The 16,802-nt window shown below is 44.5% G+C and overlaps 1 protein-coding gene across 14 annotated transcripts in view; it reads right to left on the bottom strand.

Moving 5' to 3' along the window:
* Positions 1-16,802, bottom strand: part of PITPNM2 (phosphatidylinositol transfer protein membrane associated 2) — a 132,486-nt gene that overhangs the window by 17,240 nt on the left and 98,444 nt on the right. For 11 of the 14 annotated variants that reach the window (XM_083804375.1, XM_083804362.1, XM_083804370.1 and 8 more), the window contains 9 exons: positions 15,095-15,199; positions 14,147-14,217; positions 10,863-11,107; positions 10,191-10,380; positions 9,041-9,160; positions 8,545-8,756; positions 3,462-3,637; positions 2,931-3,101; positions 66-215 (listed from right to left, as the gene is read on the bottom strand). In XM_083804375.1, coding sequence (XP_083660501.1) covers positions 66-215; positions 2,931-3,101; positions 3,462-3,637; positions 8,545-8,756; positions 9,041-9,160; positions 10,191-10,380; positions 10,863-11,107; positions 14,147-14,217; positions 15,095-15,199 — 1,440 coding nt within the window. The remainder of the gene's footprint in view (positions 1-65; positions 216-2,930; positions 3,102-3,461; positions 3,638-8,544; positions 8,757-9,040; positions 9,161-10,190; positions 10,381-10,862; positions 11,108-14,146; positions 14,218-15,094; positions 15,200-16,802) is intronic. The other 3 variants (XM_083804363.1, XM_083804367.1, XM_083804366.1) reach the window with 1 other exon arrangement.

A 16,802-nucleotide genomic window follows, 5' to 3' on the forward strand; every position in this document is an offset into this window, starting at 1 on the left:
CAGTGTGATCTCCAAAAAGCACCCCAAGTACCCAAGACCACAATACAAAAGTGTAGATTACACACACTCAGCAAAACCGGCACTTTTATTGGAAACATCTTGCCAATTCAGTACGGGAACGGGGATACTTGTTTCCATGAAGCTGTCCTGGTGCTGGAGAGCACCCAGAGGGCTACTTTCCATGAGGAGGATGGGATTGTTCTGGATTGTCTCAACTAGAAGCAGATGGGAAAATAAAAAAACAACAAAAAACAAAAAACAGAAGGACAAAGAACAACAGACATGCGGCCACAAAGTGTTAACATACAAACAGTTACAACTGAGCACTTCAACTATGAGTCAGGGTCTTCAATGAAAGGAAAACCTTCAAATAGAGGAAAAGAAACAAAATATGGGTGACTTTCCAAATAGACCCACATCAGAGAGATTAACTGGTAGCAGAAGAGAGCAAAATGATGGCATTTCAACAACAAAAGAAAAAGGAGTCTCTTAACCAACTCCTCCAAATGAGCCAAATCCATAAATACCCAGCAGATCCAGAGAAATCTTTTTTTACTACAAGGAAAAAAAATATGTGCTCTAAGGGAGATTTACTTGAATGAGACTCAGCCTACACAGTGCAAAGCACAGGAGTAAGCAGGGATGTGAATTTGATTTCACTCTGCATGTTGGTCATAATCAAACAGGGACCCAGCATTTAGTACGGGTGCCAAAACAAGAGTCTAAGAGGCTTCCTGAGCCCTGGACAAAAATAAATAAATAAATAAAAGCCAGCTATCTGTGCAAGGAAATACACACAAATAGTGTTACAGAATGTTTAGTACATAACTAATTATAATTGAGCACCTGAATTGCACATGATCACCAAATCATATCTCTTAATTATAGCAACAATTAACTTTTCTGGAGCACCCTACGGTGAACGCTCCTGCTTTAGCAGTGGCTTTGCAAATCATGGTCAGAACAATCCTTCTGGGTAATGCATAAATCTCAACATAATTTTTACTCTAATGGAAAGGAATAGTCTGTTACTTTATGATAAGCTAACGAAGAGGCTTCATCTTACACAAGAAGAGAATGTACAGTTGCTTTTTTGTCAGTCCTATTCACCATGGCAAAGCAGCATCTCTTTTAATAACAAAGCTCAAACCTGGAGAGGGTTCTGAAATCGTTCTACCCTTCTCATGGTTGAGCTAATTGCTGTGTAACTCCTCTCCATTACATTACATGGAAGTGTCTCTCTAAACTTAGACACAACCAACTTAACAAAGGTCTAGGGAGGCCCAGTAAATTAATAAGATCACTGCTTGTTGCACAGAATGATAACCAGAATGAAGGTTGCTCAATGGCAACGGGGCTTTTGCTTCAGGCTTCGCTGAGAACAGGGGACTTGAAATATATTTAAGGGGAAGAAGGTAAGATGTTCAGGATTTTTCATTTTAATTTCTATAAGAAGCCACTTGCAGCTGATATCTAAAGCATACCCCCAAAAAAATCTGCTTTTCAAGTTGCTACAGATTCCCCAAGCTGTTGTAACTGGACTGGGTACAAATGCAGTTGTGGGTGGATCCATTTTTAAAAAGTGTTGCAGCAAGATCTTTGCTAAATTTGATGAGTGAGTAGGGCCTGCAGAAAGTATTTTATTCACTCCATTAAACATGGATTTTAGTTTATGCCCATTTAAACAAATCAGATTCAGCAATTAAAACAATCCTTAAAGATACAGATACATACAAGACCACTGTTTTGCATTTTCAATTTAAAAGTGATGCAGAGTATCATTTTTTTTAATTCACCTCTGGATACATATTTCTCTTCATTTGGTCCTACATGATTAAATAAATGGAAAGTTACCAGAGTTTTAGAGAAAAAAAAAAATCTCAATCCTTCTAGCTGATGGCTTTCGTATTTGACTCTGGTTTGCCAGCATGATTTCTTGTATGCTGTAAATCTAGTTTTACAGTAGAGACTCTTAATTGCTCTGTTTACTGTAAGTAGGCTTTGACTAACAACCTACACGGGAAAAATTATGGTGAAATTGTTCTTCCTGCCCCAAAGCCTTGACCCTGCAGGGAGCCAACACTTTAGGTGAAACAGAAAGGTCAAATTTAGTTCTGCACAGTGCTGAGCTTCCTGAAGAGCTCCTTGCAATGAGATCTTGCACTGAAATGGCAACAGACCATGAGAGTCTAGGCACAGAAGTGAGGTGAAGATGGCAGGAAATATAATTTATTTAATTAGATCAACTGCAAGAGCACTGATGTAATGGGAGCTGAGGCAGGGCATGGTCAGGACACAATTGCTTCAGATGCAACCCAGGCAGCCAAAAGGACATGCACACAGCCATTTTAGACATTGTTACTGCTGCAATTGGGCTAGAGCAAGTGAAAAGGCCACTGATGGCAGAGGAATCCTAGGTGTTCTAGGAAAACAGTGTCTCACGAGCAAGGTGGCAAAGGCCAGGCACTGTCACCAGCCCACCCGTGTGCAGTAGCCAGTCCTTTGGCTGGTTCCATGAAAAAGCAAAGGGTGCAACCAAGTAAATCATCTCATGATGTCACTACTGACTCTGCTCCTTCCAGTCTTCGCTGGCGTCCCAAACATCAAGGTCCTTAAAACTCAGGCAAGTTAATCATGTTTCATCCAGTCCCAACCACAAGCGCCAGCTTGGGTATTAAACAGGGACCTTCAAAGAGAGGTCACCACATTTTGACTCTCAGCAGCTGCTGGCCTTTGTGTGACAAATGGCAGGCATTTGAGTCACAAGGCACCGACTTTGTTGGAAGAAAACTACTTTTCCGATAAAGCAGGAACAAGGTTAACATTACAGGGCCAATTCCCTTTCTTGGCCTTTCCAATTGCTTTGATAACCTCATGTGAAGTGTGGATATAACCCTTCAGAAAGCTAACATGAATCCAAAGTGACTTACCCAGAACAGCAGAATTGCCATCACCCAGTGGGAACCTCTGGTAACGGGGAATATTAAAGGGGGGCAAAAGGTAAAACTTTCTCTCCAGAAGAGGCTCGAGGCGTGAAGCAGATGGGTCTGCAGGGTGGAACAGGTTATAGACCTGCTGGCAAGCTGGTCTGAGCTGAAAGACTAAAGAGATGGAGAAAAAAATATTCAAGTATCACATGGTTATTTGTTAGATTACTGTAACTATTCGTCTGTAAAACAGATAACAGTTAAGTTTACAAAAACAGAAAAAGCACTGAAGATTTATCATCTTCCTCATCTTCCATTTTAATCAATGGAAACAATTTATCAGTACAGCATTTACAGATTCAAAAATTTCCCAGTATTTTTAATGTTTTCAACTAAATGACAAATAAATTGTATCATCAGTATCAGCTAGAGCATACAGTGATCTGATTCCTTATGGTGCAGTAGATGTTATACATAAATATTTGTTTTTTACTGGATTACTCAGTGAGCTCAGCAGTTTACATCAGGACTTACTGTCAAGAGCTGGAATGACAGTTTTTCGTAGTGCAAGAACCAGACCCAGGGGAGAACCAAAGAGGAAGAAGTCCGTGATCTCAAACTCAAACTTTCCAATATTTCCTCCATCCAGCATAGTGGAGCTACTAGATCGCCTGGATCCCGGGTCATTTCTGAGAACACTAGAATGTAAACTAGAAGAAGAGCAGAAAATAAAGACAAAATTTTATTCATGTTGGTTTTTCATAATTGATGACCAGATAAATGATTGACTGCGAGAATTTTGTCTCTTAAGTGAAGAAACAGTGCCAATCAACCCACCATGCCTCTTCACCGTAGTTTATTATCCAGCAAAGTGTCCCCCCAAACAATGACCCCATTTCATTGGCATAATCTAGACTGTACAAAACCAAGCTTCAAGTGGGTTCGTTTACACACTCCACTCTCCTCAAATTTTTTAATTTTTTTTTAGGAGTCAGAAACTTGGTTACTGCTAGCAGAACAGTCATTGGTAAGCTAAAATAACCAGCAAAGCAAAATTACTAGAGCACCAAGGGAAAAAGCAGATTTATAGCGATTCACTCTATTACGCACATCACTGCTATGCTTTCTAGTTGTCAACATTTGAGTTCCTGCCACCACCTTACTCTCAAATGTTACGGAAAGTTGTGCTTACCCACTTCTTCCTCGTGCAAGTAGTTGGACAAATGTTACAGTATTAAAAAGGAAAGAGAAAAAGAAAATGGGAGGGGAAAAAGAAAAAGAAAGATCAAAATCTGCAGGAGAGTTTCTAAGATCCTTGTGCACCAAGTTTGAACCTCGATTTCCAAGCATGTGCATGGCACACACTGGGAATGGAAATGTGGGGTAATTAACTCAGTGACCATGGGGTAAATTGTTTTTATCATGCACCCAGGACCCTCCCACCTCTCTTTTGCCCACGAGACCACATGTGCCAAGTTGTTACCACGCAAACTACCTCTTAACCCCAGCCCAACAACTCCAGATAACTGCACCTAAAAGATACAGAATGTGTCTAAGGTTTTTCTGTTCCTTCCAGTTGTCAAATCTCCTTGAAAAACTCAACCTGTGTGCAGTGCAGGCTGGCCGATACAGAGGTTTAAAACAGGGATTTGACGTCACATATCCTTTGGACGCTGAGGCAGAGGAAACAGGAACCCTCAGATAACAAGCCTGGGAATCCACCCCCGTGCTAGGAAGCCGTGTTTCTTTGCAGGCTAGATCTGGGATAAAGCTGAAGTGGCAGATGTGTAACACTAATAACCTGGTTCACAGAAGGTTTTCTGAGATCATTCTCTCACGACCGAAAAGCAGTAAGCTGCAATTTCTTTTCCTCTCCAGGTTCTGCAGATTCAGACTGCAGCCTTGCTGCGCTCTCACTGCTACAACTGCAAGTGGAGAGCTGCAGACAGGCTACCAGCAACATCTTAACAGGGTGTTTTCAAACACTTTAACAGGCATCAGAACAGAGTCTATAAAATATGTAGGATAAATGGATACCACAGCAGTTGGGCTGGATAAAAGGTTTACTGGCCTAAAGTCAGGGATGATGCAAATGGAAGTCTCTACCCAGCCCCGCGACGAAGTCCCAGGTGCTCCGCAGCACTTGCCTGGCCCTGCGTGCCACAGCACTGGCTCACTGCTGCTGCTTCTGAATGCAGCTGGGCACTGCCGTGCTCAGGGAAATGGGGATGCTCACTCCCCACCATCTGGAGCCCTGGAACCGTTGCACTCGCTCACCCCTGCGCATGCTTCCCCTCTGGGATAGCTGTTCTTCAGTAAAAGAAAAGCTGCAAATATGCAGATGGGAAGAGAAGCGGGTTTCACGTGGACTGAGTTTTCTTGGCAAACAGCACATTGCCCCAGAGACAGCACCTCTGCTCTGCTGGCTGCTGCTCCCAGCGGTGCTCAAAACCTTCTTTCTCCTCGTGCCCCGCTGCCAGGTACTGCCTAAAGGAGCCCGCTCGCACGCCTGCGGTACTATTCTCCTGGTTACCATCCGCAGGGAAATAATAAGCTGACTTATGCCAGACGTACAGATCACAGAAAGTCAAAACAGTGATGTCAAAAATGAGAGGAACAGGAGGTTAGAGCAGTGACAGCTAAAATGAGTATGTTCCCAGTTCTGTGATGTGAACGAGCCTCCCCGAGATCACACTGCCAAGATGTGCAACGCTGAAACAGATTTAAAAACAAGCCACCTTCAGTGAAGCTACAATTATTTTAGCTGTCAAGACTGCAACGCATTAAGTTTGCCGTGTGTAAGGAATACAAAGTTATTTACAATAAGTTGGGTTTTGCCAAAGAGAGGGCAGCGGCAGCGTGATCCGAATGAACGCACCACAGAAAGGATCCTGACGGCGGACGTGTTACGGCAGGGCAGGTACGAGGCTTTTTGTGTATTTGCTTCTCTTCCCGTGGCATCTCTTCGTGGGGAACGGAAGAGAATGAGAACAGCCGTGCCGCTAAGCAATTTGGACAGCTCCTCTCGTTTTACCGGGAACTTGATAGTCTTTTTTGCAATCAAAAGAAACGAGAGCCAAGGGGAACTCTGAATCCATCATGCTCCAAGCAACCTACAGCGCCCTGTTCTCCCTTTAAAAAGCAGCAGATGTACTGTGTGCATTAATTAAACAAGAGCTTATGGATTTCAGAGGCAAATCAACTCATTTACAATAATACAAGTACAGCACAGCCAGAAATAATGTAGTTGTGCAGAAGGACTGAATTTAAAAATAAATGTGTGATTGTAATCTCCAGATGCTGCTCTGGCTTGCTGGGCATTATCCCAGAGAAGCGGGTAGGTCTGATACATGAATAAAAATGAGTGTCTTTGGCACCAGCTGAAATCTGCAATAGGCACAGACAGAAAGGCCCCCATATGCCAGGCTGCCAGTATGCGGTGCCCATTAGGAAAACTTGGCTCTGCTCCGCCAATCTCCTGCACGAAGCTGTGTCACATCAGAGCTTAGTTTTCATATGGGAAAATCATTATTTAGTGACAGCGGGAGCGCTGGGGCACTCAGCCCATGACTGCGCTGCTCAGCGATGATGGCTGTGAGCATGAGGTCTGAGGACAGGGCCAGGTGTGACACCCTGCCAAGATGCTGCGGTGGAAGAGGAGAACCCCCTGCCCCTGAACCACCCCTGCGCCAGGGACCGGAGGGGGAGAGGATGCAAAGACAATTTGTGGCATCAGGCTGCTCTTTTTCATGAATTAGTCTTGCTCTTGAGATGTGGGAGAGGCTTATTTTTGACCCAAGATCTAAAGGATGATTAAAAAAGATACGAAAGCCCCAAAGAAGTAAAGGTGCAGAAACCCATCAGCGCACTGAACGCTGACGGCCCTTTCCAGGCTCCCCTCGAGTGCTTCCTGAAGGGAGCAGCCACGCTCCTTAGGAGATGGAGCAAGAAGGAGCAGGACAAAGCTATCTGAAGAGACAGATGGCACCGTGCAATCCCTCAGCCATCGCAGGCCCACTGCTTCTGCTAAACCAGATGCAAAAATACAGCAAGACGCCAGCCCACTTCCCTGCGCTCGGTCTGTGATCTGGAGGTCAAGAACAAGGAAGAGAAAACACATTTTTGCATGACTCATATTTTCTCCTGTAATACAGGAGGCTGGTTCAATAAGGTATGAACAAGAGACTGATTGCCTTTTATTAACCTGCTAGAAATAGCTGAGAAGCTTATTCTGTTTTTTTGTAAATGCAGCTTATCTTTCTGAATATAGCAACTCTGTGCCCCAGTGACATTCCCTTTGGTGTTTTCTCTCTCCTATGAATCTTCTGCCAAAGGGCCCCTGACGTGGCAGGACAACAGGAGCCCCTAGGCTGGAGCAACAACTGCAATTAACGAAGAAGCAGAAATTCAAGACAGGATTTCAGCTCAGTACAGGACAAAAGAAACAGCCTTGGACACAGTTACAATGCAGATAACAGCGTTTGCTGGGGGGAGACATTGCTCCTCAGTACCTGGGACGTGGGGGGAAGAGGGATTAAGAGGATGATGCAGCCTGTCTGGTCCTGTAGGAGAGAAAGGGATGGGCTATCCAGTTCCACAGGCGAGGCAAATGAGTCAGAAAAAAACAGTCAGAAAAAGCCTCTGGGCTTACAGAAGTAATCCCTGAATGATCAGCAGCAATGGAAAGACCGCTATGAAAATTTTATCAATTATGTTAACAGATATGTTTCTGAAAGTCCATTTGAAGAAGCTTTGCAATGTGATACTGAGGGCTTTGACAGTGAGTAACATATCTGAAACATGACCTTGGTGCAAGGGTGCAGCCCTGGCAGGGGACAAAACCCAATTCCCCGTCCTCGCTTCATGCAGGGGCTCGGGTCGCTTCGCCAAATAGTCATGTAAGTCATCAAATAGTCATGTAAGACAGCAGAGAGACAACAATCCTCGTGTGTAGGTGAAGGCTGCTCCCTGAGTAAGCCAACCACCGAGGGCTGAGAACTTCTTGCCTAGAGCATCTAACTATCCCGGCAGCAGAAACCTACTCCTATGACAGGAAAGGGCACCGCAATTCAATCTCACACTTGAACTAGGCCAAAATTAAATGACACTCAACACATGCTCAGCTTTCCCAACAACAGGTCAGCTTTCAAAGATGCTTAGAAATGAAAGCAACACTCGATCCCCAATCCTGCTTCGCTGTTTTCACTCACGCTATTTATGTATTTGCTTTATGACCTCCCTGCCCACGGCAGGGGGGTTGGAACTAGATAATTTTTAAGGTCCCTTCCAACCCAAACCATTCCATGCTGCAACTGCAGCACAGCAAAAAAGAAGTTACCTGACTGCCTGGGTTGTCAAGAGACAGGATGAAGGGCTGCTTCCTCCCATTGTAATACAAAGGCAGTAGAGCAGCTGGATTCTCTCCCTGCCACTAATGGTGCTGTTAATTTTTTTTTTTGTATATACAACACACTCAATGAAATCTATACTCCTCCAATCTAAAATTACACTTTCCTCCACCTTCCTTGTCACAGGATGACGAAGCAACATCCAAGTTTCCTAGGTGCATTGATCTCAGCTCCAGAATATTGCTGGTTCTGTTTCTTCTAAATCTTACCTTGAAAGAAAGGCTTGATGCTGCTTGATTGTGTCCAGTTCATAGGTGGATGAATCACTCCTTTTTCGTGGCAGCTGCTTCTTTGGATCTTCTCCATTGCTACGGGGAATATCGATGTTGCTCCTGCTGAGGTGTCTGCTGGCTTCCAGATTAGAGCCACTGGAGCAATAGGTGTTGTTCACTGTTATTCCAGGAGACAGAAGGTCGGTATCCTGGGATTTGAAATACATGGATTTACCACTCTGGCAGCTGAATCAGGAATACACCCACATTTATCTTCCTCCTTCCATCCTCCTCTCCCCATCTACACCAAAATCCCATTCAGAGCAAAGCCACAAAGTCCTGAGACATGCTCTAGGACATACCTGATGGCCTGGCCACCAAGTAGGAAGACAGTCTTTGGTCTTCCATGCAAAGATCCTTACTAAAATCTGGGGCCGTGGAGGCGTTGTGGCCAGCAGACCCATTCCCAACAGACGCTGAGAACCAGCATTACCTGGACACTCACAACACTCCCTCGCCGACTGCTGTTCTGGCTCTCGGACACTGTCTGATTGCTGTAGCATAAGGCATCAAATCCCAGAATTCCTCCAACACAATCTCCTACCAAACAGACCTGAAAAAGGCAACAGAAGTGGGGCGGGGAAGAGCCCTTTGACTTCAGAGATGACAGTTAAAAGGAGTGCTGGATTATACCTGGGAAAGCTGCTGTAACAGGATAACCAGTGCTTTTATCAGTAAAGCTATTTTGTCAATGAACATCCATTCAGACCCTGCAGACTCCTACTAGCTAACACAGCTAATATGTTCTGGCTGTCCCCACCAGCCCACTGGAACAGGGTGAAAGCAACACAGAGTGCTGACTACGGCCCTAACTCCAGCCTCAAAAAGACAAGCTCGATTCCCTCCTCACCAGCTCTCTGTGCTACTTCAGGCAAGCTTCCCTGTGCTTCTGTTCCCTGTTTGCGCTGTGAGGAGACAATGCTGTCCTGCCTCCAAGCGTGTTCGGCAGATAGGCACAATACAGCACTGAGACCCCTGAGCAGGAGAGGGCTGTCTGGGGCCGCAGGGCTGGGAATAAACTTGGGGTGGATAAATCACACTGCAGCAGAGCAGTGGGTACAGCCTGTTCAATAGCTTATATCCCCCTGGGCCAGAGAGTGCCTTTGCTCATAGAGGTGTGATGCTCAGTCATGGTATTTACAGGGCGCAGCACCTGTGCTGTCTCAAAAAAGAAATCCACTTTTGCAACCGGCAACCCCAGTGAGAGCTGCTGAAGGTCCTTTAAAGACAGGAACACTCAAACAGCCTTGGTTTGCAATGGGAGTAGAGATCACATTTAGTAACAAAGGTAGCATTCCTGATTTGGAAAGGTGTGTCATGCTGAAAATTGATTAACTTCACAGCTTTGTAGCTTCATTTCTGAACACAAGCTCTGACTTTGTTTGGAATCCCAAAGGTTCAAGACAGAGCAAAAGCAATAATCTCTCTCTCTTTCAGAAAGAAATGGAAGCATGCTTTCTTACTGCAGCTCAACACTGTCATGTTTCCATCCCTCCTGAGAGAGTAGCGAAAATAGAGCTTCAGAAGGAAATTGCTTCACTTGCTCTTCCTTTCATTGTGGCTATAAACAGCTGCTGGCTCACCTGGCCATTGAATGACGTGCCCTCCTGGGATCTGATGAACTCGCTGTAGGCCTGGTTGGCTCTGACGATGACTGTGGCTACCGCTTCTTGGTACTGCGGGGATGATGTCGCTAGCAGAGGGAGCGCAGCAAGGGGAATGTGGTCCTGGCTGTTGGATAGGCAGCCTTCATCATAGCTATACGGGCTGAGGCTGGAGAGGGCAAGAGAGATTGGAAATACTCAGCCTAAGATGCAGAGTGGGGAAAACCATTTTCAGACAGTACAGTTAGTAATGAGGATTGCTAAAAAAAAAAAAAAAAGGGGCAAAAAAAAGCGCCAAGATAGAAAAGGCCATTTACTCCAATGTGAATGGTTGAGAGCTTAATAAATCTTTCCCTCCCATCAAACGTAAATCTTCAAGGACAACATACTTACAGTGATAGAACAACCCTCAGACAAGGAATTAAAGCCTTAGTATTTATTGGATTAATTAGAATAAATCAATCACAGAACTCTTGCTGCATGATTACTGTATTCACTGCAGCTAAGTATGAAATCGAGATTGAATGCCTCTCTAGTATATTAAATAAGTGCATTCTCAAAGCGTGGTCAGAGCTATCACTACCACATACAGAGCATTTCATGGATTAAAAAAAAAAAAAGGCAAGCACAAAATTTAACCCATCCACTTACCTGGACACCAGCGAAAAGGCTTCGGAGCAGATGGCTGGGCAAGGGACTAGCCTGATGGCAATGTGTCCAAGAGCAGCTGGGTAATGTACCCTCATCACTGTGTCAAACACGGTCGTGATGGTGTTGACATCCCCTTGCTTAGAGCTCTGATCACCACTTCCCGAGTCCAGGATGTTCCCCCCGTGGAGCACCAAAAGGAGGACATGGATTTTACTTGGCTGCATTAACGGCTGCACCGACTCGTCCTAGTTGGGGATGAAACAGAACACAGTAGGAAGGCTTGTTCAAAGAAATTGTATTTGTCCCATGTGCATTTTATGCAAATTTTATCACATTTTCTCTCCCAAGCTATTACATGGTACCTATAATACGTGCATTAGCCACATCAGTGCCACAGGAGGATGAAATGCCTGCTCTCAAACACAGTGGAGATGAGAAAAGAAAGCTAGGGAAGGAAGAGAGAGACTTAATTCAGAGGACAGTGCAGGCACAAGCACAAAAGAGCACAAACTGATCCTGAATAAGCGTATGCTGAAAATAAGGTTTCTTAAGGCAGGAAGCATGAAAATTTAGAATAATCTCTCCATGTTTTGGGTAAGAAACTGAACTGTCTTGAAGAGGGAATGTGCTTAATTTATGGAAACGGTCGGTCCTCAGATAGACCTAGGTGCAACAGCAGAGAACCTGACTCCTCCTTTCAGGTCTCATTTCCCACACAGGTGCACGCACAAATGCCCACACTGCCTCAGTGTAATCGCCTGTCCTAAGCAGGTGGAATGCTGAAAGTCAAAACCAAGTTAAATAAATTGCAACCGGGCAAAACATGGCAGAGGTAAAGACTTTGCTTGTGTGAGTTAGGGTGGAAAATAAAGAACTAAAGGATGGGTGTTGCTTTATGTTGGGGTGCTGTGCTCAGCAGCAGCTGACAGTAAAACCTGTATTCGGCAAAATTAACAAATGAGGTCAGACAGGTGTGCAAGTGGGAGGTTACTGGGGAAAGAAGATGTAAGAAGAGATCAATCACTGCATCTGCTTGCCTAAGAGAGAAATTATAAATACATTTAAGGCTTCATATTTGCTTGTACTGTTAGAAAAGAGGAACTGAAGACAAAAAACTTAAGTTTCCTGTAACCAAGGGCTGGCCAACATCTATCTGGGAGGCTGCTGCATGAACACAGTAAGGGCTTTTATCACGGCTGTCCAGGTACTTTGCTTCCTGCATCGAATAAATTCCTTGCCTTAACAGACAGCCTGTGGTTTGTACCTGAAGTGGACAGGATTATCACCACCAGAACAGCTGTACACCCGATTCTGATGTCCCAAGAGCAGGTACAAGAACATCCACTTGTGCTGGTTGCACATTATAACACAATGAAGCACAAACTATTTTTAGTATCTGTCCACTGTCAAGGCTTTCAGTGTTAATGGCTCCCATGCAGACTCAAATCCCACTACCCCTACACGTCTGAGACATGTGGAAGCAGGAGGTGCTGATCTCTCCTCCTGTGCCTCATCCCATGGGCTAGCAGAGAACATTTGAGAACATCCTGGCTCCCTCCCCAGAGGAAGGCAACTCCCTGTAGCCATTGGGAGGGGATAAGGAAGGGGTAAGAGGCAGCAGGATTTTCTGTTTGGCAAATTCTTTTCATTTTAGCATCTTTAGTCGCCTGTTGTCTTTTGAGCAGTAATTGAGCCCCTGACGAACATGCTGGTGGGAGGGAAGCATGCCCAGGCACACATTAGCAGCCTAGCAGCTAGCTTGCATTTTTACCAGATAATGTTAAAGCATGTGTTAATACACGGCCCACCAGAAGCATTAAAATTCACATCCAAGTCTGTAATAAAGATTTTCCAGACTTCCTGCGCAAGAATGGCCTTTAATTATTTAGTACCATTACATTGTATTAATGTCTGCTCTTTAAACCTCTGATTCCAGTTTACAGTGCTTGCAAGGTGAACTTTTGCCTAGCTGGAGGCATGGGAGGAGTTCTCTCCACATCTCAGCGCCGCTTTTGATTTCAGCCAAATGTTTAAGTGCTCATTTGGAGAACAACATGAGTCACCAAGCTCGGGTCATCTGGAGGCTTATCAGCAGTCATTTGGAGGCACCTTTCCCTTCCAGTTCATTAACCTCTGCCCTTAAAGGAAGTGGGGAAAATGCAAGCAACTGCTGATTAGTTTGGGGTGGAGGTGGCTGTTTCGAACTTTCTTGTGAGATCTGGAGTCACTTAAGACACCTGATTCTTGGACTACCTTTTGGTAAACTGGAAGTCCCCACAATGGTGGCTAGGAATTTTGAACTGTTTTAGTGGACTATTTGTGAACAACTACAAATAACAGCCATTTTCATTTCACTTTCAAGCTCTTTTTCTAAAATGAAGCCAGAAATGGGAGGAATCCAAGTCTGTGTAGCAAGACAGCAACTTCTCTGCACCTTTTCAGCCTCTAGGTGAAATCTTAGGGTTGTAACTTGTGGACGGCTTATGTTGAGTGGGCTGGAGCCATTCCCATACCCAGCCACCCACTCTCCCTATAGCCCTCAGTCTCTAAAGCAAAACCAAAGCACCATGAACGTACAGCTTGGCATGTAGAATAGTACCAAAGTCCATACCACACTCATGGTCTTTGACTGACTCTGACATAGCTTGGGCTCAGCAGGCACTCTGCAAGCAGCTACATCTGTGCAGCACAGATGCTTGCAGGGTAGGATGAGTACAGCCACTCCATGACACGCGGTCTCACTAGGACTCTGAATTGCAAAAGCCTGTATATTCAAAATCTGGAAAGCCAGGGGTAGTTATTTATTATTTTATCCAAAGCTCTGATACAAGCTGTGCTATAACTGGTTTCCAAACAAGTCCCTGAGCAGCTCAGAGGAGTGGGCTACAGCACAGCTGTGTCAGTGGGACTACGGCAGCCTGCACCATGGTGCTGCAGGAACACGGCTCTCCTGCTCCCACATCTCCACCAGCTCATTTGGCATTATCAGGGCAGCTCTACCAGCAGTGCCTCAGGCAGCAGTTATCCCCACAGGATCTGTGTTTTTTCCAGCTGGATACCTGACACTGCCTGCAAATGACAGAGAATTTTCGATATGATGTTCAAAAGACAGGTGAAATAATCCCTTAAGCCTAGCCATGGAGTACAGAGCATGCCAGCGTGGCTCCAAATAACACACAAAGACAAGACATCGCTCGCAGCAAAGGAAACAGTTTACCCCATTTACCCCACAGGGAGACCTTCCAGCAACAAGGGATCTCATTATAAGAAACCAAAGCACTTACTTCAATGATGCTGAGCCTCTCTACGCTGGAGCCAACGTGGTACTCTGCTGACGTCTCGTGATACAAGTCACCTGGAAGCACAGAGGTTTAAAACATCAGCACTGCAAGACACTTTGGCAAAGCCAGTCTTCCAATACAGGCAGATTGTGCCAATGCCTCTCAGCCTCTTTGCCTCATAGTGCTTTAATTATTTCATCTAATTGCCCTCTCTTTCCCACCCGCCTCCTTGTACCAGCGAAGCCTGGGCAATGGCAGGTCACTTATTTTCCAGCAATTTCTCATAACCTCAGTAAGCAACAGAACACAAGCACGCTATTCTCTCATTACAGCAACCCAGAATCCTTACTGCATTAAGCATGGCAACAACGGGAAATCCCTGCACAATTGTCAGAAATGATCAATTTGTGGGAAAAATAAAAGGACCGGTTTGAACTGTTCGGGGGAACAGAGATCTGATGTGTTCGTGTGTCTGTGCCTACACAGACCGACTTTGTACCAGAAAGCCTAGGTGTCAGCTTTTACTGTGCTGCTACATGAATCGATCTGGTTGAGGAGTCAGCTTCTTTTCAAAACGAGCAGAAAATAAAACCAAGGCAGGTACGGATAAGAACAAAGGATGGAGCAAGAGGAAAGAAAGGCCAGGAGAAATTTGAGTAATTCAAGAAGGAGCTGGAATATTTCATCATTATACGAGAGAATCCTGGCTGTGGCACAAAGGCACCCAACCAACATGGAAAATAAAGAGAATCGAGAGCTTCCTTATCCCAGCTCCCACTGGGCAATTCTTTTTCAGCAGCACTGGGCACATTTTTGTGCTCTGTCTCAGCTTTTCCTTTTATGAGACGAAGATAACAAGTTTTACCTTTTTCAGACTGGGGCTGTAACAATTACCTGGAAATACTGTGAAATATCACATGCAGCTTTGACTAAAAAAAAAATAAAAATTACCCTGGACATCATCGCATTCAGGGGTTTCGATTTTATCCATCAGATCATTGGAACTCCATTTGGTTATTTCTTTCGGGAACATTTCCTCATTGTCAGACAAATCCTCTTTAAAAACAGATGTTTTGAGAGTCACACACATACAATATGTATACAGGCAAGAGAACAGAACAGAATTTTAAACAAAAGACCCCACAGCTCTATGTAATCTCATAAACATTTGAATGGTTTAAGTCATAATAAAACATGAGACTTTACCAGCTTTTGTTAAATATAGCTTTTGTTATACAATATATTCAAAAGCCTATTCTGAAATGAAAACAAGACCTTTTAGTTGCACGTTGGTAAACAAACAAAAATCCTAAGATGTGGAAAAAATCCCATGGATTTTTAACACTACCATTTGAGGCACCAAGTTTGATGTTATCCTTGCCATGCCTTCTGCTTGGCACCACCTTGTAACACCGCTCGAGGATGCCAAAGCAGCCAGTAGGTTCCGGTACAGGAGAGGACAAAGCAACATTCACTACTAGGATCCTCCCTGAGTTGTTTGAAAGCTAAGTGAGGTCTTTGGGGGAAGCAGCGATAAGGATCACTATTGTTAATAGGATGGAATACCTAAAAAGGCATGAGTAATAAAGGAAACAAACTCCCTAGGCTATCTTTAGCCCAATTTCCTTAGGAGACAAGACCACACTGCCTGAGTGTCTGCCATTTCCCTCCTACCTCGAGATCCTCTTCCCTGGCTAATTTTACTACAGTTGATAAAGAACGAGGGTCCCAAAAATATGATGTTCCTAGAAGCGTAACAAAAAGGAACAGGCATATGAAGGGCAGCCCCTATAAAACACCCCCCAGCAATATCCAGAAAGGGTAACAGCCTTGCTCTGTATGAGCCCCCAGAGGATCAATGACAGGCTGGGGGACAAGGACAGCAGGCTCGTGCTCTACACCCACGCAACACGTGGAGGCACTGCACAGCCCTAACTGCCAGCAGCAAAAGCCCAAATTGGGCTTTCTGGTGAAAGAACCAGAGCCCAGAGCCCTGGAGCTGCCGTTTGAACCCACAGCAAAGCAAACAGCAGCAGTTCAAGTCTTACAATGATGCTTTTGGTATGAGCTGCTGGTTCCTTTTTTTTTTTTTTTTTTAAATTAAGGATGCATCTTTTACTGTTGCAGAGGTTAATTGGTTTCTAATTTATTTATTGTTCTGTGCTTATTATTTCTTTCCTGAAAATTTTGGGCTTGTAAATTTAATAAAGAGCTATAAACATAATAATAACAGCAGCATTTACAGATGTCTTGACAATCTAAAAGCTGTAATCTTTGGAGAGCCAGCCTCGGATTCCCCCTTGTTGCTGTACAGTTACTAAGAAGATAATTACGTGGAAGAATCCCAGAATCAGGAACAAAAAGATTATGAGATATATTACTCTTTTCAGCATATCTGAGCTAGCAGCTCAGATCTAAGCGCGAGCCAAGCAAAGACCAATCATTTTTAGGAGTTTCTATTTACACATTGACCATAAAAAGACAGCAACCTGGAAACCTGGTATCAGCATGCCATTTCCTTTTTCAGCTATGGAAAAAATCTGAGTAAATCCCCCGTTCCCTGCACGAGGCAGTGCAGAGCTACCTGTTCAGAGCAAGGGGAAAGCATGTGCGTGCGACACGCGTGCTGGCAGAGAATTAGGGGGAAGATAGCACTCCA

This window comes from Anser anser, assembly GCF_964211835.1.
Source record: "Anser anser genome assembly, chromosome: 18".
NCBI classification, from domain to species: Eukaryota; Metazoa; Chordata; class Aves; order Anseriformes; family Anatidae; genus Anser; species Anser anser.